The sequence below is a fragment of the Rhinolophus ferrumequinum genome, chromosome X, assembly GCF_004115265.2.
Source record: "Rhinolophus ferrumequinum isolate MPI-CBG mRhiFer1 chromosome X, mRhiFer1_v1.p, whole genome shotgun sequence".
Taxonomy (NCBI): Eukaryota; Metazoa; Chordata; class Mammalia; order Chiroptera; family Rhinolophidae; genus Rhinolophus; species Rhinolophus ferrumequinum.
In genome coordinates this window covers 81,829,713-81,852,769 of record NC_046284.1, presented here as the reverse complement: position 1 = coordinate 81,852,769, position 23,057 = coordinate 81,829,713, and the positions used below count along the sequence as shown (strand labels likewise).

At 41.3% G+C, this 23,057-nt stretch overlaps 1 protein-coding gene across 3 annotated transcripts in view; it reads right to left on the bottom strand.

The window, feature by feature from the left end:
• PHF8 (PHD finger protein 8) overlaps positions 1-23,057 on the bottom strand; it is a 124,841-nt gene that overhangs the window by 52,698 nt on the left and 49,086 nt on the right. Inside the window, exons 9-18 of one of the 3 annotated variants that reach the window (XM_033113100.1) lie at positions 20,800-20,887; positions 20,329-20,435; positions 18,966-19,057; positions 16,072-16,161; positions 13,903-14,205; positions 13,039-13,142; positions 5,703-5,881; positions 4,704-4,789; positions 3,286-3,419; positions 2,395-2,708 (exon numbers count right to left, since the gene is read on the bottom strand). In XM_033113100.1, the coding sequence (XP_032968991.1) occupies positions 2,395-2,708; positions 3,286-3,419; positions 4,704-4,789; positions 5,703-5,881; positions 13,039-13,142; positions 13,903-14,205; positions 16,072-16,161; positions 18,966-19,057; positions 20,329-20,435; positions 20,800-20,887 (1,497 nt within the window). The remainder of the gene's footprint in view (positions 1-2,394; positions 2,709-3,285; positions 3,420-4,703; positions 4,790-5,702; positions 5,882-13,038; positions 13,143-13,902; positions 14,206-16,071; positions 16,162-18,965; positions 19,058-20,328; positions 20,436-20,799; positions 20,888-23,057) is intronic. The other 2 variants (XM_033113109.1, XM_033113117.1) reach the window with 2 other exon arrangements.

The window sequence follows — 23,057 nt, the reverse complement described above, 5'->3', positions numbered from 1 at the left end:
ACAATGGGATTTATGGAAGCTATAACACAGAATTGTACACCTGAAATCTATGTAATTTTACTAACAATTGTCACCCCAATAAATTTAAAAAAAAGAGAAAAAAAGAAATGAAATATAGAACTACCATATAACTCAGTAATTCCACTTCTGGGTATTTATCCGAAGAAATCCAAAACACGAATTGAAGAGATATATGCACCCCTATATTCATTGCAGCATTATTTACAGTAGCCAAGATAGAGAAGCAACCTATGTGCCCATCAATATACAACTGGATAAAGCAGCTGTGGTACATATATACGATAGAATATAACTCAGACATAAAAAAATGGAAAATCTTACCATTTGCAAGAACACAGACGGACCTAGAAGGTATTAGGCTAAGTGAAATAAGTCAGACAGAGAAAGACAAATACCACATGATCTCATTTATATGTGGAATCTAAAGAACAAAACAAGTGAACAAACAAAACAGAAACAGACTCATAGATGCAGGGAATATGTTGATAGTTGCCAGATGGCAGGGAGGTTGGAGGGACAGGGTGAAAATGGTGAAGGGATGAAGAAGTACAAGTTGGTAGTTATGAAATAATTATGGGGTATAAAGTAAAGCATAGGGAATATAATCAATAATATGAGAATAACTATGTATAATGCCAGGTTAGTACTAGAGTAGTCAGGGGATCACTCTGTAAATTATATAACTATCTCACCATTACATTGTACATCTGAAACTAACACAAAATAACATTGAATGTCAACTGTAATTGAAAATTTTCTAAAAGGCGTGGGGGGGGGGTGTGAAGGTGAATAAAGGGTTCAAATTTCCAGGTATAAATCAAATAGGTCATGGGGATGTAATGGACAGCATGTGGAATATAGTCAATAATATTGTGATAGCATAGTATGATGTGAGATGGTTGCTAGACTTACCATGGTTATCACTTCCTTAGGTATATAAATGTTTGGGTTTTTTTAATGTTGAATTAACTATGGTTTACACCTTAATCTAATGTAATATTTTATGTCAGCTATATTTTAATAAAAAATCTTTTTTAAAAAACCCAAAAATCATTTCTAGATTGTATTAAAAACACTCCAACAAATGTAGAATATATAAAGAATACCTGCAAATCAGTAAGAAAAACAAATATCCTAATAGAAAAATGAGTGAAAGATTGAATAGATAATTCACAGAAAAGAAATAAAGAGACAATAAACATAAAACAAATTGAGACACCATTTTTTTTGCAATTGGCCTGGCAAAAATTAAAAAGGGTGACTGACAGCATGCACTGCTGGTAAGGATATGGTGAAACGGTATTTCTCATACACTGCTCATGTGCTGGCCCTTTTGGAGGGGAATTTGGCACTACTAACATTTATTTTGTACATCCCTTCACCCCAGCAGGTCCAGCTACCCTAAAGAAATATTAGGTGGCACATGGGCACAAAGGGTTATTTACAAGAGTTTTCATTACAGCATTGTTAGTAACATTAAAAAATTAGAAACGACCTAAATGTTAATCAGTAGGGAATGGTTAAACATATGAAGGTACATCTATGCTATAGACTACCTATGCAGCAGGCAGATCTCAATGTATTGATGAGGCAGATCTCTAGGAACTGATGTTGAAAGATATCCCAGCAAGCTGTAGAACCACACACACTAAATAAAACTATACCTCTATCTATTTTTCTGCATACGGGTGCAAACACACGAAAATGAAAGGTATACATCAAACTGATAACAAAGGTTACCTTTGGGTAACCTTCCTCAGAGGGGGAAGAGTATTAGCCAAAGGGAATTTTTGCTCTCTCTGTCTAGTTCTAATTTTTGGTCAATAGGATTAATTTTTCAAAATAATATTAAAACAAAAGCTCACATTAAAGTCAGCTGTACTATACAAAAAGTGCTTTATACACACTGTAGTACCCAATAAATCTTAGCTTAAAAAAAGGAGTCATCTCTTACATGTAAAAAGCCCATCGGAAGGTCATTATATACCTTTGCAAGGAATAAAATGAATGGCACAGAACACAAATGATACAGGTGATGGAAGTAAAATAGGCAAGAGGGAAAACAGTCACCAGTAGTGAAGGTTGGATAAAGCTAAAAGTGAAGGCTAACTAATTATAATAGCTACCAATTTTTGAAGGCCACCCATGAGCAAGACACTGCTAGGTGCTCTGTACAAGCATTATCTCTAACTCTTACATCGACCTGTGAGAGATCCCCGTTTTACAGATTAAGAAAATAGAGCTCAGAGAAATCAAGTATTCATCCTAAGGGCAAGCCATTGCTCACGGCAGGCTGTCCTGGATTGGGATTGGGATTGACATTGGGACCAGGGGAGCCCTTCTGGCCTGGACCCGAATGCTCAGCTGCCTTACTATACTCTGCATCCTTGAAGCATGCTCCCAAGCTGTCCTGTTCATCCAGACTGGCATTCTCCTCCTCCTCTTCGCTCTCAGTTTTCCAGTATGCTGGCCGCTTGATGGGCCGCTTCCCTGGGGTGCGCTGGGAAGCGGGACTGCCAGACACTGTGCCCAGCCCACTGCTGGAGCTCCCACTGCTTCGGTCCTGTGCCCCGGTCCACCAGGCCTGCAAGCTGGAGGTAGCAGGGGAGGACGACGAGGACTGCAGGTTGGCCATGCACAGCATGCCCTGGATGGCCTCCTGAGTGCTGGGAGAGGCAGGGGCCTCGCTGCAAGAGACAGAAGAGATATGCTGAAGGAGTTTCTCTAGACGTCAGGGGAAATCAGTCATCAGAATAGTCAGGGAGGAGGGGTCAGGGTGGGAGGAAGGAGGAGAGAGCCATCCCAGGTGAAAAATCAGAAACCAAACTAAAGGATTCAAATAGTATCTGTTTTCATGAAAAGGCCAGTCCATCTTGCCTCAAGTTTCTCCACAGACAGCAGGCAAGATGGCAAAAAGATGAGCGTTCTCCCTCCCAGTTCACTCATGCTGCACTTTTTCCTTTTTTTTTTTTTAAACAAGGTCCAGTTCTCCTTCCATGCCTCTTCCAGCCCCTCTTCCAACTTCCAAAGAACCCAAAACTGATTCCCCCTGATGTCTGTACAGCTTCTCTCTGTCAGATATTAAGTCCTTTAGGATAGATTGCACGTCTACTTTATTCTTTCAGCTCAAATGCCCTGGCTAATTCTTTGTCCCTGTAAATGATTCGATAAATATCTGCTGATTGGCTGACCCAGCCCTTCGGGCAGGGGATGGGGGTGTGCTGTTGGATCGCCTGGAAAGGGCAGAACAAAGCCATTACTCACGTGAGGGCAGCATAGTCAGGTCCCCCCACCTGCCTGCTGGCCTTGAGCAGATCAAGAATTCCACCAGCTCCACTCCCTTTCCCAAGCTTGCCTTCAACACCTTCTACCATGTCCTCATCTGTTGTATAGTCCTCCTGTTGGGGAAAGAAGGTATCACCTCAGCTGCCCAGGGTTGGTCTGGTAAGGCCCCAAAACGGGGTTGACAGTCTCACTCCTGATACTAATATCCTCTGAGCACCAAGTATATTCCAAATATTAAGCAGAATATTCATTCTTTCATCTTATCCTCCACAGCATCTTTGTGAGTTAAGTATTATAACTCCCTCGAACGGCTATCATCAACAAGACAAATAGTAACAAGTGTTGGAGAGGCTGTGTAAAAAAAGGAACCCTCATACACTGCTGGTGGGAATGCAGACTGGTGCAGCCGCTATGGAAGGCAGTGTGGAGGTTCCTCAAAATATTAAGAATAGAATTACCATATGACCCAGCAATCCTTCTCCTCCTGGTTATCTACCCAAAAAATCTGAAAACATTTATACATAATGACACGTGTGCTCCAATGTTCATTGCAGCTTTGTTTACGGTGGCCAAGACATGGAAACAACCAAAATGTCCTTCGATAGATGAATGGATATAGAAGTTGTGGTTTATATACACAATGGAATACTATTCGGCGGTAAGAAAAGATGATATAGCAACATTTGTGATAACATGGATGGATCTTGAGAGTATAATGCTAAGCGAAATAAGTCAGACAGAAAAAGCAGAGAACCATATGATTTCACTGATATGTGGTATATAAACCAAAAACAACAAAAGAACAAGACAAACAAATGAAAAACAAGAACTCATAGACACAGACAATAGTTTAGTGGTTACCAAAGGATAAGGGGGCAGGGAGGTGGTAGATGAGGGTAAAAGAGATCAAATACATGGTGATGGAAGGAGAACTGACTCCGGCTGGTGAACACACAATGTGATATATAGATAATGTTTTACAGAATTACCTGAAATCTATGTAACTTTACTAACAATTGTCACCTAATAAACTTTAATTTAAAAAATAAATTAAAGTATTATAACTCCCATTTTACAAATAAGGAAACTAAAGCTCAGTGAAGTTAAACAACTGGTGTAAGATCACAACTGGATATTTCAAATCAGATACTCTTTCTGCTACATCACACTACCTTTTATTCTACTCTGTATTAAAGGATTTTAAAAAATTTAAACTAAATTATAATCCCCCATTAATATGCTCAGCAGCACTGAGTATACAATCTTTCACTTAATAAATACCTTAGGAATTGAATGCATAGGATATCTTATTTTCCCCCAACTAGAATGACAACCTGTATTCTGTCTCTGTAACCAGAATGAGCAGAAGACTAGACACAGGAAGGGCAGGCTCCTACCTCAATGTCAAATTCAACTTCTCCTGGTTCACGAACTCTGTTGGGGTCAGAGCAAGGCTTTGCACGGGGCAGCTTTCGGGGAAATTCTAGAAAACAATGGAATGCACTTATCATGAAGCTAAGATTAGCATCTGAGCCAAACACTCAGGAGAAAGAAAATAAGACTATAATTTTCCTCAAAGTGATGACAACAGACAAACTCATTTAGGGAGCTTAGGAATTAGTTTATAAAAAATCTCTAGAGCAAAGGTTACATGGAGGCCTACAGAGCTGGTAAATCAGAAAGTCAGATGTGGGGGGTGGTGGGGGCATCAGAGTAGGATTAACAGGACTTCTGTGGCATGGGGGCAGGGGTGGTGACATTGGCAGCCATGTGTGGGGTGTTGGAGTCCAAGTAAGGTGATGAGGAATCCAGGTATTGAGCCCAAATGGGTTAAAGAGGGCATATGCAGAGGGGCTGGGATTGGCAGCAGGAGCAGCCTGGCAGGGTATTTGTGCCCAGATGAGTCAAATAGGACATTGAGCATTGAGGGATAGGTGGCAATAGCCCCAAGCTTGGTGTCAGAGCCCTGAGCGGGGCAAGGAGGGTGTCTGTCCAGGCAGAGGCAGCCATACAGCTTGGGAAATTAAGAGTCTGGGCAGAATGAGGAGTCACCCCCACAGCCAACGTGCTATGTTGGAACTCAGTGGAGGGAAGATGGCATCTGTGTGAGGTCAAGGGCTATATGTGACAATGGCCCAAAACAGGTTATGGGTGCTGAATAGAATGAGGAAAACAACTGGGGTGAAGGGAGGCAAGTGTCTACGGGGGTGGGGGGGAGTTGGAGCTTAATGAGGTGAGGCAGTCATCAGCGTGGGGTCAGGTTGAGGGAGCAAAAGCAGAAAAACAGAAAAAAACATAGAAAATCAACAAGCTCAGGCCTGAAGTCTGGAGCCTATCAAGGGGACCAAAAACAAATGTGAAATGAGCAAAGCAGGAAAGAGAAAACAGGTACACACTTGGTCTTATTATCAAGGTCGCCTTTTCCTTTCCCAGTCTCTCGTCAATCTGCAGTTCATCATCTGAATCCAAGCCAAATTCATCCTCCATCACCTGTTCTGCCACCAGCCTAGCCTTGTCTGCCTTCTTCGTGATCTTGGCTCGCCGAGACTTGGATAAAGTCTTTACCCTCTTGGTACTAGAGAGAAAGAGAAGGAGAACATAAAAACAGTCATGCTCAATATTGTTATGGTGGCAATTCTCTCCAAATTCATCTACAGATTAAATGCAATCCCCATCAAAATCCAGTTAGTGTTTTTGTAGAAATTAATAAGCTGATACTAAAACGTATATGGGCATACAAAGGACTTAACATGGCCAAAACAATTTTGAAAAAGAACAAAGTTGGAGGACTTACACTATTCCATTATGAAATTTACTAGAAAGCTACAGTAATCAAAGTAGTGAGATATTGGCATAAAGACAGATATACATCAATGGAACTGTGTTGAAAGTCTAGAACTAAACCCTTAAATTTATGGTCAATTGATTTCTGACAAAGGTGCCAAGGCAATTCAGTGGGGAAAGGATGATTTTTTCAACAAACGGTGCTGAAATAACTGGATATCACATACAAAGAAATGTGGATTCTTACCTCACATCATACACACACAAAAAACTCAAAATTGATCATAGGTCTAAAGGTAAAAGCTAAAACTATGACACTTCTAGAAGAAAATACAGGAAAATATCTTTGTGACCTGGGATTAGGTAAAATTCAAACATTTGTGCTTCAAAAGACACCATTAAGAAAATGAAGAGACAAGCCTCAGACTGGGAATAAATATTTGCAAATCATTTCTCTGGAAAAGGATTTGTATCCAGAATATTTAAATAACTCTCAGAACTCTATAATAATACAAACAAGCCAACTGAAAAAAATGAGCAAAATATTTGAATAGACATTTCTCTAAAGGTGATGATATACAAATGGCCAATCAATAAGCACCCGAGATGCTCAACATTGTTAGTCATTAGGGAAACGCAAATTAAAACTACACGAGATAGCACTGTACATCCATCAGAATGGCTGTAATCAAAAAGACAATAACAAGTGTTAACCAGTATCTGTAGAAATTCTTTATCGCTGGTGGGAATGTAAAATGGTACAGATACTTTGGAATCAATTTTGGCAGTTTTTTAAAAAGTTAAACATAGAGTAACCATATGACCCAAATTTCACTTCTAAGTGAGAAATGAAAACATATGTCCACCCAAAAACTTGTATGTCAATGCTCATAGCACTATTATTCATAACTGCCGAACAGTGGAATCAATCCAAATGAACATCAACGAGTGAAAAGATAAACAAAATGTGGTATATCCATACAATGGAATACTATTCAGCAATAGAAAGAACCAATTAATAATACATACTACCTCATGGATGAACCTCAAAAACATTATGCTGAGTGAAAGAAGCCAGACACAAAAGACCACATATTTTATGACTCCATTTATATGAAATGTCTAGAATAGGCAAATCTATATAGACAGAAAGTAGATAGATTACTGGTTGCTTGGGCCTGGGGAAGGGAACCAGGACTGACTATAAGTAGGTATATGGGATCTTTTTTTGGGGTGATTGAAATGTCCTAAAATTGGATTGTGGTGATGGTCGCACATTCTTTAAATTTATTAAAAGTCATTTACAAGTACACTTAAAACAGGTGAATTGCATGGTATGTAAATTTACCTCAAAAAAGCTGTTAAAAATATATCAAGTATGGGGAAAAACTCAAAAGTAGCTTAAATAATCCTGCTATACATGGCGAACAATATTAACCAGTACAAACTGCTAAAATAAAACTTATAGTTAAAAGGAAACAAGTTTTTGGTAAATCAGAACACCTGATACATTCAGCAAATAGTAATCTGGTGAAGTAGCTTTCAGTGAATTGGTTGTCATTAAATTGGCCTGTTCTCTACCTCATTGAATTGTTGGGAGGATTAAATGAGCTAATGCAGAGATTTATACATGGCTAGTGCCCAATGGTAGCTAATCTTTAAGTTATTGGGGACTCAGTTTCCACATTGGTAAAACAGAGATAATAACACTGACCTTCAGGGTTGTTACGAGAACTAAATAAAATAAAGTATATAAATAGCTAAGATAGAATCTGATACAGAGCAGGTGGTCTGGAAATGGTACCTATTTATACCCTGATCTTTTATTAACTTCTAATTACAAAAAATGTCAAACATATACAAAAATATAAAAGTATAACAAATTCCCGTGTACCTATCACCCAGTTAAGTTCCAGCAATTATCAACACACAGCCAATCTTGTTTCATCTACACCTCAGTCCCTGTAGAAAACTGGACTGTTTTGGAGAAAAGCCCAGATATAAGATCATCTGGTCTGTAAATATTTCTATACCTTGACTCTCTATCTAGGTTCACTTAACAGCTGCCTCTGACAGCTGCAGGAGGTAACAGAAGCAGCACGGTAAAGACTGGTGGGGAAGGGGGAAATGTCTCGTTGTGTCCTCAATAGCCATTACAGGCAGGACCCTTAGGACTCTCAATTTTCTCTTCCCCAGCACCTAACCATGGGTTCTGGACAAAGGCAATGCTCAACAGTCTCTCTAATCTTATTCTTTAGTAACCAGGTTCTCAAATCCCAAGAACAGCTCTGCTGCTTTCAGAATCTGCCCTACTCTCACACTTCCTTTTCCCTTATTGCCCAGCCCAGTGGACCTACTACACCCCTCTTTAGGATCTGAAGACAATCTTTTCCTACAAAAAGGCCATTAAGGTATCCTTGTCATTTGTATTCCCACACTGTTCATACTCTGTACTTGGCTCTTGACTGCTCCTGTCTGATGTTCTGAATGTTCAGATGATAACTTTTACTATCTTCTTCTGCCTTCCTACGTGTTTCAGGGCTTCTGATGACCCACTCAGCTTCTGACCACAGCCACGTCATCATCACCACTACCACCATCATCTTTCATCTTCAACTTCACCATTATATTTACGAGTTACCATTAATTAAGCATTTACTATGTGGCAGGCCCTATGATAAGCACTTTACATACATTATCTCATTTAGTCCTCCAACAACCCCAGGTTAAGTTTTATCTACAGAACAGATATAATGAGGACACTGAGGCACACACAGGTTAATTAACTTACCGTGGTCACACATGAATACACGTCAGAGCTGCGATTCATACTCAGGATTGTCTGATTCCCAAGTCCATGCTGTTTGTTGGGAACAGCTTTTATCTTATGCTTTTAGAAAATGCTCTATTAAAAATTATTTTAAGGGAGAAGACAACCAAGATGACACAGTAGATAAACACTGTGTTTACCTGCTCTCACAACCACATCAAAATTACAACTAATCTACAAAACCACCATTATTGAGAATCGCCTAAAATCAAACTGAACTGAAGCCTCTCAACTAAGGACGTGCAGAAGCCACCTCTAGAGTGGTAGGAAGGGCAGAGATGCGGAATGGGCTGGCCCCACAACCAAGTGTGACCATTAAAGATCAGGAGGAGTATTTCAGCCATAGGGGTCCCTAGAGGAGCGAGAGATCCCAGCCCCACCCCAGCCCAGGGTTCCAGTGCTGGGGAGAGATGTCCCATAATTTCTGGTTGTGAAAACCAGCGGAGATTATGACTGAGACTGAGTGCAGCTGCACTCACAGGCACTCCTCTTCAAGGGACCACGCGTGGACTTAACCCACCAACGGAATCACTCGCTCTGAGCTCCAGCGCTGGGGCAGCAGCTGGAGAGGCCACAGGGACATGTGGTGGGGAACTGAGTTGTCTGGCTTGGGACAATGGCTGCAGAGGCAGCTTTCTCCTGGACAGGGGAGCTGGCGAAAGCCATTGTTTCTTTTTTGAGCCCTCCCCCTTCCCTGCCTGTGGAACACAGGTGGCCTCCACATCTGAGTCTCTGCAGTTCGTCAGCCACGCCCTCGCGATTTGAGACCTGGCCTCGCTCAACTTTCAGGCACACCGAGGCTTCTTTCGGTGGCTTTTTTGTGCAGACTGCCTGTCTTGGCTCAAGCTGCAGACTTCCTAGACTCTCAAAGGTTAGCAGAACCCAGACAAGCAGCTTCTGGATTGAGCGTGGCTTGTACCTCTGGCTAAGCAGCCCTAAGCTGGCACTAGCAGCAGCCGGCCTTGGTTCATGGCTTGGCCTCTCAAGGCACTTCTAAGCAAAGCACGGGTGGCAGCCATCTGCAGATTTCTTTCTGGCTCCCACTAGGCAGCCGTGGGTGGGGCACAGGCTGTGGCTGAAGTAGACCTACAGCAGATCCCCTCCAAGGTGGTCCTGGGGCTGGCGCCCCCAGTGGCCAGCTTCAAAACAAGCTGGAGCATCACCCAGCCGCCTCTAAGTATGACACACCCAAGGGGTGGATTGGGCTGGCACCAGAGTCCTGCTGAGGCAGATCCTGCTCCACAGAATCAGGCCCTGCACAACTCTTCCACTGTTGTCAAGGCCAGTCCTCACAACAAGTGAGCCCAAGGGTCAGTCCCTCACACTGAGGTGCAATTATCAACCAAGGCTCAACTATAAGAAGAGGATACACACAACCCACACCAGGGACACAACTGGAGCGTGTGGCTCAGGTGACCAGAAAGATTGCACCACTTAACCCCACAGCACACCTACTACATAAGGCCATACTATTAAGAACGGAAGACATAGCAGCCCTACCTAATACACAGAAATAAACACAGTGAGGTAGCCAAAATGGGGAGACAAAGAAACATGTTCCAAATAAAAGAACACAAGAAAGCTGCAGAAAAAGAACTAAGCAAAATGGAGATAAGTAATCTATCAGACGCAGAGTTCCAAACACTGGTTATAAGAATGCTCACTGACCTCAGGAGAACTTCAACAGAGAGACAGAAATCATACAAATGGAGATAGAAACGAACAGAAATAAAGGATACAAAAGTGGAAATGAAGAATAGATTACAGGGAATCAACAGCAGATTAGATGAAGCAGAGGATCCAACCAGCAATGTAGAAGATAAAGTAGCAGAAAACACCCAACCAGAACAACAAAGAAAAAAAAAATCCAAAAAATTGAGGAGAGTTTAAGGGGCCTTCAGGACAATTATCAAGCATACCAACATTCGCATTGTAGGGGTACCAGATGAAGAAGAGAGAGCAAGGAATTGAAAATCTATTTGAAGAAATAATGACAGAAATCTTCCCTAACTTGGTGAAGGAAAATAGACATACAGGCCCAGGAAGCACATAGTCCCAAACAAGATGAACCCAAAGAGGCCAACACCACGACACATCATAATTAAAATGCCAAAGGTTACAGACAAGGAGAGAATCTTAAAAGCAGCAAGAGAAAAGCAGTTAGTTACCTACAAGGGAGCCCCCCCATAAGACTGTCAGCTGATTTCTCATCAGAAACTTTGCAGGCAAGAAGAAAGCGGCAGGAAATATTCCACGTGATGAAAAGCAATGACAAACAAACAAGATTGCTCTACTCAACAAGGCTGTCATTTAGAATTGAAGGACATAAGGAGCTTCCCAGACAAGAACAAGCTGAAGGAGTTCATCAGCACCAAACCAGTAATACAAGGAATCTTAGAGGGACTTCTTTAAGATGAGAGGGGGGTTAAGAATGGGTGAAATGGGAAGGGATTGAGAAGTATAAATTGGTTGTTATACAGTGGTCATGGGGATGTAGGGTATTGCATAAGGAACATAGTCAATAATCTTGTAATAACTAGGTATGGTACCAGATAGGTACTAGATCTGTCAGGGTGATCGATGGGAGTGGGGTAGGGGCAGGGTGAAAAAGGTGAAGGCATTAAGAAATACAAATTGATAGTTAATACAGTATGGGGAATATAATCAACAATGCTGTAAAGATCATGTAAGGTGCCAGATGGGCACTGGACTGATCAGGGGGATCACGTCATAGACTGTGTAGATGCCTGACGAATGTACTATACACCTGAAGAGCTAAAGTAGAATAATATTGAATGTCAACTATAACTAAATATATAGGTATATATAGTCACAGGATGTGGAGTACAACATAGGGAAGATAGTCGATGGTATTGTAACAGCTATATAAGATGTCAGAAGGGTAGTAACTTGTGGGGTGGGTTATCATTTTATGAGGGGTTTAAATGTCTATCTATTACGTTGCTTTGTACACCTGAAACCAGTAAAATAAGAGTCTAAGAAATATAAAAAAAAAATATTTTAAGAAAAGTAATACATGCTCATTGACTGCATAAAATTCAAATGCTACTGAAGTGAAAATTTCCTCTCCTGCCTCCACTACCCTACTTTCCAGAGACAACTACTGCTACAAGTTTGGTGTGACAAGTATCAAATATATAACAAATATATTTATTTGCGTGAATGTGTATAAATATCTCTGGAAGGAAATCACTGACATTGGTTGTCCATGGGGAGGTGAACTGGGGAACAGGGAGGAGTGGGAGCAAAATTTTTCACTATACATTCTTTCACACTTTTTGAATTTTAAACTGTATGAATTAAATTTGAAACCTCTTTTAAAAAGTTAAATTAAAGGGAAAAGTCTGTATGTTGCTTTTCTACACAAGCATACATGTGCATACAAGCAGTTTTTAAACATTAAAATGGAACTATTCCTATATATTATTTTATAAACTGATTTTTTCACTTAAGTATATATCTTGGCCAACAGCCTGATTTTGAACTAGTAGCTTGCAGAACAGTGTGAGAATAAATTTGTTTTTTTTTAAAGAATGTATCTTGGATATCTCCCCACATCAAAAGATGTTAAACTCATTTATTTCAACAGCTGCATGTGTTCTATTCTATAGATGTACCATAATGTATTGATGAAACACTTATTAATGAACATGTTTCCAATTACTATTCTAAACAATGATGCAGTGAACACTGAACATTTCTCTCTACACACCTGTGCAAATATTTCTGCAAAATAAATTCCTAAAAATTGAATTGCAACAGGTATATTAAAAACTAATGTGCTTCACCAGTATGCTGTACTACTTCTTATACCTGCCAGTGGTTCTGACCCACTGACTTGCGGAGATTTCTAGAACTTATACACGATTTTTCTCAGGATGGCCAATTAGATTCCAGACCTCTCGCCCTACCCATCCTCAAACATTACCATGGTTCTCTGAACTAAGAAATGATATTGGATAATATATGGGTTTCTTCCCAAGTAGAGTCCCTCCCAGACCCATGTTCCAGTTACAGGTCCCAATTCCATGCCCTGTGTTAGTGGCATGTTGCCACTGACAGTCCCAGTATCTCTGTGCTATTTCTCCCAACCTCACCTGCCATTAGACATGAGTAGGGCCAGCGGGCCCTCATTCCCATCAAGGTCCAAGTCTGGCGAGTCATCATCTGAGTCATTCAAGCAGGTACCAGTGATGTTGAGCTGCAGAAGGAGGAGGCTCGGTTGTCATCGGTCTGGGACTCCCATGTGAATCAGGATGGCCAGTTCCCTCCGGTTTCACTGGCTGAGTTCACTGTCAAAACCACCTGAACCAGGGTGTTCTGCTACACTGTCCCACACCCCCACCCCCAAATGATCACAGGAGGAGATTGAGAATGTATGGCTGGCTCAGGGAGAACCTATCAATCTTATAAAACATGTTCCCAAAAAAGAGTGGGGAGCATCTTCACATGCCCATGGACAGCACCACAATCTTGAAGCAAGGTAGAGCCCTGGAGGAGGGCTTTTCTCAAAAACCTGTTCAAGACTCCAACCTGACACTCATGTAACATGTTCTCAAATGTCATTCGCACCCCAGCATTTCAAGATTTAGCTCGTATCATGCTTTTTGAGAAGAGCTCCTGACCACTGCCCCTACCCAGACAGAATCATCCCCCCTCTGTGTCTCAGGGTCCCACACACACCCTTTGATTGTGGTATCCACAACACTTCATTGCACTCATTTGTTTTTATGCCTCTCTCTCTCACTAGCCTTCAGCCTCTTGGGGGTTACATCTACTGCACCTATCACAGTGCCCAGCATAGACAAGGTCTCAATAAATGCATGTTAAATGAGTGGGACTGGTAGCTAAACACCAGGGGCCCTAAGGGAGGTGGGAGAACAGGACAGTCGGTTCTTTTGATACTCTGCTCTTCCAAGGGACCCAAAAGGGTTGAGCTGAACCCATGGGCCAGCACCCACCTTTGCTTTGTGGGAAGAGCCTGTCTTCAGTGCCTGGTGATTGTATATGTCCATGAGATTATAGCTCAATTGGCCAGCAGGCCCCAAGGCTGAGCTCTCCTTGCCCTTTCGCTCTGCCTTCTTGAAGAATTCCTTGGACTTCAGGCCTTTCTTCTTTGAACCACTTTTGGAGGGCAGTGACAGGCTGGACATGGATACTGAAGTGGAATGGGCTGGCCTGGTTAAGGGAATGGAGCCAGATGGGAAGATCCTCTGCAGCCCAAAGATATTGCTCGTCTTCCCAACGTTCTGTTGGAAGATATCCTACAAGAGTATTAGCACATGAGGGGGTTAGAGCTTTACTCAAGGGTTCTCTCTTTGCTTTGCTAAGAGCAGAGGTCTGTTTATGGTATTGGTGGTAGTGCCATGGAAGTGGCTAACAGACGCTCCACATATGCACACCCTAGTTTTTGCATAATGAGTCATCAAGAATTTACCAGGTGGCATTTCTTTACCCAGCCACTGACGAGTAAGAAGACGAGCAGAGGAAAAGCCCAGCTTACTGTCAAAACTGGAGAGAAAAGACTCCAGGAACAGTTGACATGAGACAGAAAATAATTCAGTACTAAACTGTGTGGTTCCAACTCTAAGGACTGCAGTATTTGAGAGAAGGACAGAGGTTCCAGTCCTAATTCTGCTACTAGCTACCTCTGTGGCCTCAGGGAAGTGATCTGACCACTCTCCAGCTCTGTTTGCTCAGTTGTAAAATTGCAAGATTAGACTGGAAAGGTGGTTTTCAAAGATGCTCTGCGGCAACTTTGAGCTTCTTGGGAGGAGCACTGGGGACTGGAGGGAGGTGGCAGGCAAACAAGAGGAACAAGTGGAACTCTAAGCCTCTTGCCTTCATCTTATTCATAGTAGCTATACTTTGATTGGTTGTCTGTATATACTGGACTTCCATGTAAAACCTCATTTGAAAGAAAGGATTCTATTGCTTTAAAATATTTGAAAGCCAATGGACCAGATATGATCCATCTCTAAGTCCTCTTCCAACCAGCCCAAAGTTCTGTGTATACAAAACTGGTTTAAGTGGGGAGAGCTAGAAAAGGGATAGACCTTTTAACTACCTGAAGAATTCTGACAGATGGGAGTGGAGGAAAATGAGGCAGGAGGTGGACAATGTAAGCTGTGCTGTAGGCAGTGAAACATGCCGCCAGCGGTGAGGCTAGAAGCCCAACTTCCCAGTAGCTCATTCTGACCACGCTTCAACATGGATTTAGTGCTTATATCCTGAATGCCAGCCAAATCGAACGTTACAGCTTCTGAGCTAAAGGAAAGTTTAAACTTCCTCAAGTCCAGTTCTCCTCTGGTGCCTCTGCTACTTCACCAGCCCACAGTGAGTTCTGTCTTTGCTGCAAAATCTATTAATAACAATGACTCTCATTTATCGAGTACTTCCTCTGCCAGGCACTGTGCAGGGGCTCTATATATATTAGCTCTTGATCCTAACAAAACTCTCGAAATGTGGAGTGATCCCCACTTTACAGATAAGCATACTGAGGCTCTGAAAGGCTTGCAAGTGACAGAGCAGGAACTAGAACCCACGTTTCTCTGAGTCTCTTACCACTACACCTTACTGCCTCGCGGTATATGCCACCTGTTGAAACATGGCTTTGTAATCATCTTCAACCCGAGGAGAACTGTCACTTTGTAGAATGCAGAGACTGAGTCAAAGTATTAATAACAACAACTACTATGACCTCCACCATCCACCACCACCATGACCCACTGTCAGAATTCATTGAGCACCTACTGTGTGCCAAGCACTATGCTCAACCTGTATTACCTTACTGAATCCTTTTAACACTCCCTGAGTGGGTATAATTATCCCCCCTTCAGAGATGAGGAAACCGAGGCTCAGACAGGTTAACTTGGCTCAGGGTCCTCTACCAGCCTGTGAGTTCTTTGTGAGCAGGCATTGTATTGTGCATCCAAAGCACTTAGCCCAATGTATGGCACACCAAGGCACATAATATAGTTATTTGAATGAATAAATGAATCAATGAATAGGGTGCTTGGTGGGGTCTTCCCAACTCTTCCCCTGAGCTCTTATGACAACTGCAGAAGCCTGACCTTCCACTTGAGCCTTGAGCCCTTCCCAAACGCCTCCCCTGCTCCCATACTTCTTACTTCCACCAGGCGGATCTCCCTAGCCAGATCTTTAATGAGCTGTACAGTCCGCACTGTCTCCGGGATCTCATCCTCGTGGTCTGGCAGAGCCTGTCAAACAAAAGGCATGAGGAATAGACCCACACATAAAGGTACCAAGGCAATTCAATGGAGAAAGGGTAGTCTCTTTAACAAACGGCACTGGACTGATTAGATATCCATATGCAAGAAAAGGAACTTCAATGCATATCTTGCACCATAGTCTCTCTCTCTCTCTCTCTCTCTCTCTCTCTCTCTCTCTCAAAATGGACCACAGAACTAAATGTCAAATCTAAAATTATAAACCGGTTAGAAGAAACCAGAGGAGAAAATCTTTGTGACCTTGAGTTAGGCAAAGATTTCTTAAGACACAAAAAGCGTGAATCATAATAGGAAAAACAAAGACTATAAATTGCACTTAATAAAAAAGAAAAACCTTCTCTTAGAAAAGCACTGCTAAGGAACACCACAGACCAGAGAAAACATCTGCAAAACATATATCTGATAAAGGACGGTGTGAAGAGGTGCGAGGAACTCAGCTGAGGGCTTGGACCATACCCCTCAAAAGATCCCTGGGGATATCCCAGCCTCTCCATGTCTGAGGACAGGACTCGGCTGAGCAGCTACCGGCCTACAGCTAACTCGACAGCAACCCAGGGAGAAACCTGTTGGTTGTCCTCTTCTAATCTGTTAGCAATCTTTTTGAGTCCTCAAGATTTATATGTTTATGTAGACAAATCTCTCAAGCTTTTCCTTTGTGATTTCTTCCATCAATTTTCACTTCACTTCTGTATCCAGAGGATAAAACTTCCTCAGCATTTACTTCTTGTTTCTCATGGTTTGATTATTTTTTCCTTTACCTCTTTTAATCTATTTGGAATCTATTTTGGTGGCTGGGCAGAGGTGGGGCCTAGAACCCACGTGACCCAGCTGGATAAACTTAACAGCTCCCTCCTCCCAGCCCAGGGGCTCTGGAAGGGTGAGGGAAAAAGTGTCTCCCATGGAAGCTGTCTGCACTTCATAAAAGGCTTCTTTCATAAGTGTGGGCTCCTCATATCTGTGTCCTACTCTCCTCCAGCTCTCTTTTGCCACACTGTCTGGGTCTATCCCTTGGTCTGTGGAGCCATCCTGGCCCAGGGCATGAGTGCTTATGACCCCCCTCTTCCTCCCTTTTTAGTGTTCTGGGACAGAGTCACTTCATGGGGATGTCAGAGATAAATCTCAAGGTAGTCACACCTGAGGGATGTAAAGAAACAGAATCTCAGGGTAAAGTCCAAGTGTAGGTGAGTCTACGGAACAAGAGAAGGCACAAAACAAGAAGTTCAAGGATATCTGAGGGGATGATTAGCAATAGGAAATGGAGAGTTTGTACAAGTCAAGCCTGCAGTGGCTGAAAGGTTTCCTTAACCTTTACACTGCATTAATTGATTTCAAGTTTGTTCTCCAAAACGTGTCAAAAACCCACAGAAAATAATCACAGTATTTATGTTTTTAAGTAAATACAGTTAAGATGCTACGTTTTATTAAAATAAATGATTACTTTAAAGTATAAAAATTTCCTATTGCTATTCATTCTTGAAAAACACAAAAATACAGAAAAATGTATATCTGCTTTCCTAAACTTCCTTTCTGGAACACTGGGCTTGTGGGGTGAAGTAGAATGCTGCAATCAGTGGCATGGAAATATCATTCGACTATAGACAAACGTCGCAGTGAAAATGTTAAGCCACCGTATGTAGGGGAAGGAGTCTAGAAAGACTATTAGCAGCATAAAATAATATATTGATATTTCTTCTTCTATTTTTTGCATTTGTTAAAATTGGTTCTTTAAAAAAAATCAACAATTTGAGTAGGTAATCCATTCACACAGTTCAAAAATCAAACAACATAAAAAGATGTATATTGAAAAGCTTCAATATATATCTGTCCCTGCCATCAGCCCCATTAGGCCATGCCCGTATGTAACCACTTTTATTAGTTTCTTCTGCATCCCTTCAGATTGTGTCTTCAGGCAAATAAAAGCACATATAAATATAATTCTTACTTGCCCCATTTTTACAAATAAGGTAGGATACTATTCTATATACACAGTTCTACACCTATACTTAAATTCTGTAGATCTTTCCAAGTCAGTACATAGAGAGCTTTCTTAATATCTTTTATAGCTGTTTAGCATTCAACTGGTTAGATGGATATTGACATATTTCTAAAAAGCCATTTTGGCAGTACACATCAAGAGTCTTACATTTTTTCATATACTTTGATCCAGTAATTGCTCTTCTAGGATTCTATGCTGAAGAAACAATTAAGAGGTAAGGACAAAGACTGATGCAAATAGACAGTCACTGCTTGATTTTCTATAACTACTTCCAAATAAATACATAAAAAGGAAGCAGCAATAAACAAGTGATTAGGTAAGATGGTACATCCCTGCAAAAGAATATCATGTAACTATTAAATGTTTATGGAGAACTTGGGTGACACAGAAAAATTAAGATAAACTAACCAATTCAGATACAAAATTGTATGTACAGGGTGACAGCAATTATGTTTTTTAAATACATATAAGAAAGACCAGAAGAAAATATACCCAAATGTTAATGTTAATTCCCTGAGTGTTAACATTACAGGTTATGTTTTTCCTTTTTTATATTATACTCTTCTGTATTTTTCCAATTATCTAGAGCAAGCACATTACTTTTTATAATCGGAAAAATTTGAAAATGCAATTCAAATAGTCCTAGCCCAGTCCTCCCCTCTAATGCCAGGAACCCACAAGCCTCCCTGCCCTCTTCTGCCTCCCCAAAGCATCTACCCAAAGCCAGTCCTGACGGAGGGCAGAACTCTAGAGGAGGTAGGGAAATAAGTATATTTACTTCTTTCTTTGTCCAGGCTCTAAAGGCCAAGTTCAGGGCTTTGCCACCATGAACCAGATAGGAGGCAGGGTGTCTCCTGTTCTCTCGCAAACCTAAAGGGTGGAAGAGGAAGGCAGAGTGTCAACAAAGCCATGCAGGGAAGTGAAGGACTTGTTACTTTTTTCAGGCAACCAGAGAAAATGCTCAAGGTTCTAAACACAACTCCTGATCTCAGTTCTTATGATAGTGTGCATTTAATGAGTACCTACTATGTGCCAGGCATCCGACATCTACTATCTCATTTAATCCTTATACCCCACCCTGTAAGCAAGGCATCATTATCTTCATTTTATAGTTCAAGAAACTGAGGCTCAGAGAGGCAAAGAGACTTAACCAGGGGCACACACCTTGTAAAGTGCCAAAGTCAAGACTAAAATCATGTGTATTTGAATCCAAGGTCTGTGTAATTCCCGCCACACTACTCTTCCTCTTGGGTTTCAAAACGCCACAGGAGGCCCATGATTGCCATTTGCACAGATGTGAGCGGCCATTAATGCCCTTGTTCTAAGTTCCTCCAGGAGGAGGTTATGACGAGCAACCAGATTTAGGCTCAATAAAGAATTTTTCACTGAACTGGTAAGAAGGAGTAGTCATCCACCCTCTGATTGAACACTTAAGTGACAGTCTGTCTAGGTGGCAGAATATGGGCTGGAGGTATTGGGGAGGAGACTGTCTCACTAGCCTCTGAGATTCTTTGCAACTCTGAGATATTGATTCCTTCTGGCCAAGTCACCTTGCAGAATCTCATGTCTGAGCAAAGGAGCCACTCTATTTAGAGCAGACAAGGCAGGAGGAAACCCTGAAGGTGGGCTTCCACCTGGGCTGATGCCCAGAACCAACACAGCAATGCCAGGATGGTCAGGACTGGGCCTTGTCCCTACGGGAAGCACATCCAGGAAACTCTGAGACTATTCACACTGACTTTCTTACTTGACTTGGTAAGGAAATAGGGATAATTTCACTGTGGTTCAATTTTTTCAGCATCTTTGCTAAATAAAAATGTTAAAAATCTATGCTCTACCCTACATTATACTTCGTGAAAAAGCCAATCACAAAAGATCACATACTATATGATTTCAGTTTTATAGCACTCTTGAAATGACAAAATTATAGAGATGGAAAATAGATCAGTGGTTTCCAGAAGTTATGAGAAGTGCAGGGGGAGAGAGTGGGTGAGATTCTACGTGGGTAGCACTGGGGACATACCGTAGATCTCTGGTGAGGGACCGTGTCTTGATTGAGGTGATGGTTACGTGCACACACATGCACGCACACATACTCAGGGGACCAAGGGGAAAGGGACAGTTGGCAAAGGGCTTCATACCTCGAAAGATGTCCAGGATGTGCTTTCCCACATACCAACAGATGGTCTCAAAGTTGGGGAACTTGAAGAGGTCTGCTGTGCTCAGCCGCTTTTCAATCTCATAGGCCCTGGAGGAAGTAGGCACAACAATAATGACCATCACAAAGATCCTGTTTACTGAGTACCTACTGTGTATCAGGTACCTGGATGCTTTGTATCCATTATCTCTAATCCTCACAACTACCCTGGAAGACCCTACTTTATGGGTTAGGAAACCTGGGCTTAAAGATTATGTGACTTGTCCAAAGTCACATAACTACTAAGTGAGGAAGAGGTATTCACCCTCAGATTGAATATCGTCAGGAACCAGTATCAATTACTTTCTGGACATCTTGCCTCCTTCTGTGCTGCACTCCTCACTATACAGGAGAACCCAAGGACTCTAGCAGAGGGGAATGGCCAACTCGGGATCACCACAGCCTCAGGACTCACTTGAGCTGCATTTCGATGTTAAGGCTGTGTAAGAAGTTCCCTCCAAAGGCAAGGCAGTCCACGGGGGTCAGCACAGCATGGATCCAGCCTGCAGCGTAACAAGGCAAAATCAGAGCTGGAAGAGGCCCCTTCTTCCTCTGGACATCTCCGCTGCCCACTCAGCTCAAACACAAGTCCTTAGAGCATCCAGGCTGGCAGTGACTCAGAAAACAGTCGAACTTCCTCTAATTCAGAACATTCTAGGTCTCTCCATTCTCCTAATACCCACCCTGGCCAAGTCTGCCATCATTATAACCCTGAACTGGACCAACCTAAGAGGTCGATAAACTCCTACTTCCCTCTTCTCTACTTCAAAATATCTTTGTTGCCTCAACCATCCTCTCTCTTGTTTCTAAGAAGGGCATCATCTCCTGGCCATGACTACCCCTTTTAACTCTGCCCAAGATAAAACAAAGAGTTTTTGTGTTAGGCAGATCTGGATTTAAATTCTGTCGTATTATAACTAAATATCCACTTCACAGGTTGGTTGTAAGGCATGCACTTAAGTTGGAACTGTATTCACCTTGCCCTTAACCCTACAGTGCCTTCTGGGACCTTCTGATTTTTCTTCTGAAATCTCTGTCATAGTCACCTTCTCCATCCATCCATCCATCCATCCTACCAATGCTTTGATCAGACCCCTCATTATCTCTCACGGAAGCTACTTACAACAGCCTCCAAACTGGTTCCCCTACACCAGTGGTTTTGAAAGTGTGGCCCAGAGAATCCTGGGGGTCCCTGAGACTCTTCCAGAGCATATCTGAAGTCAAAACTATGCTCATAATAATACTAAGATGTTATTTTTGCCTTTTTCACCCTCATTCTCTCACAGGTGTACAGTGGAATTTTCCAGAGCATACATGGCATGATATCACAACATGCAGAAGTAGATTTGAGGATCCAGTTGTTTTCTATTAACCCACACATTAAAAAGACTTGCAAAAATGTAAATGTCAATCTTCTCACTAAATGTTTTTTGATTTGAAAATAGTTTTTTTTTTTAAATTGTTACTTACACTAATATGCAATGAGTTTATTAAGGTTATTATTAAATTGATTAATAAACACTTTTTAAATTTTCTGTTTTAATTTATAATATGGTAAATATTAATAAATGTAAACCAGAAAAAAAATAAAAGCTCTTTTGGGTCCTTAATAATATTTAAGAGTACAAAGGGGTCCTAAGCCCAAAGTCTTTGTTTACAAACCATGCTCAACAGCAATCTCGACCTCTAAAATCTATCTTCCAGGTGATGGAAGGAGAACTGACTCTGGGTGGTGAACACACAATGGGATTTATAGATGATGTAATACAGAATTGTACACCTGAAATCTATGTCATTTTACTAACAATTGTCACCCCAATAAATTTTTAAAGAAAAGAGTTAAAAGAAAAATCTATCTTCCACATCCCAACACAAAAGTGATATATCTAAAATACAAATCTGCCCATATCATCCCCTGCTCGCAACTCTTCAATGAAATGTCCATCTACAGGAGAATGGATAAATTGCTGTATACTCATACAATGAAATACTGGAAAACAAGTAAAATGAATGAACTGCAGCTACATGTATTAACATGAATCTCACAATCGTAATGTTCATAGAAAAAACCAAGTTGAGAATAATACATCTCTAATATGATGATTTCATTTATATAACATTCAAAAATATGTAAAATAATTGCATAATAAGGCATGCCATATAATAAAGGGATAGAAATTCATGAGAATGACAATCACCAACACTTCAGGACAATGGCTAGCTCTGAGAGGGAAAAATGGGAATGTAAATGGGAATAATGGCTAAAGACATAAACCTACACATTCAAGAACTTCTGTGAACATGTACAGTATAAAACCAAAGAAATCCATGCAAAGACACTGTTAAAAACTAAAGAAAAAATACTGAAAGTAGCAAAACATGACACATACAGGAAAAAAAACAATTTGAATGACAGTTGAAATCTCATCAGAAATCATGGAGGCCAGAAGGAAGCAGTACAACATTCTTCAAGTACTACAAGGAAAGAACTATTGAGCCAGAATTCTATATCCAGCAAAAATATCCTTCAGGAATGAAAGGGAAATCAAGACATTTACAGATAAAGGAAAACTAAGAGAATCTGTTGCCAGCAGACCTACCCTGAAACTGTAAACAGAGAGGAAATGATAAAAGAAGGAATCTTGGAATACTAGGTGGGAAGAAGAAAGAGTA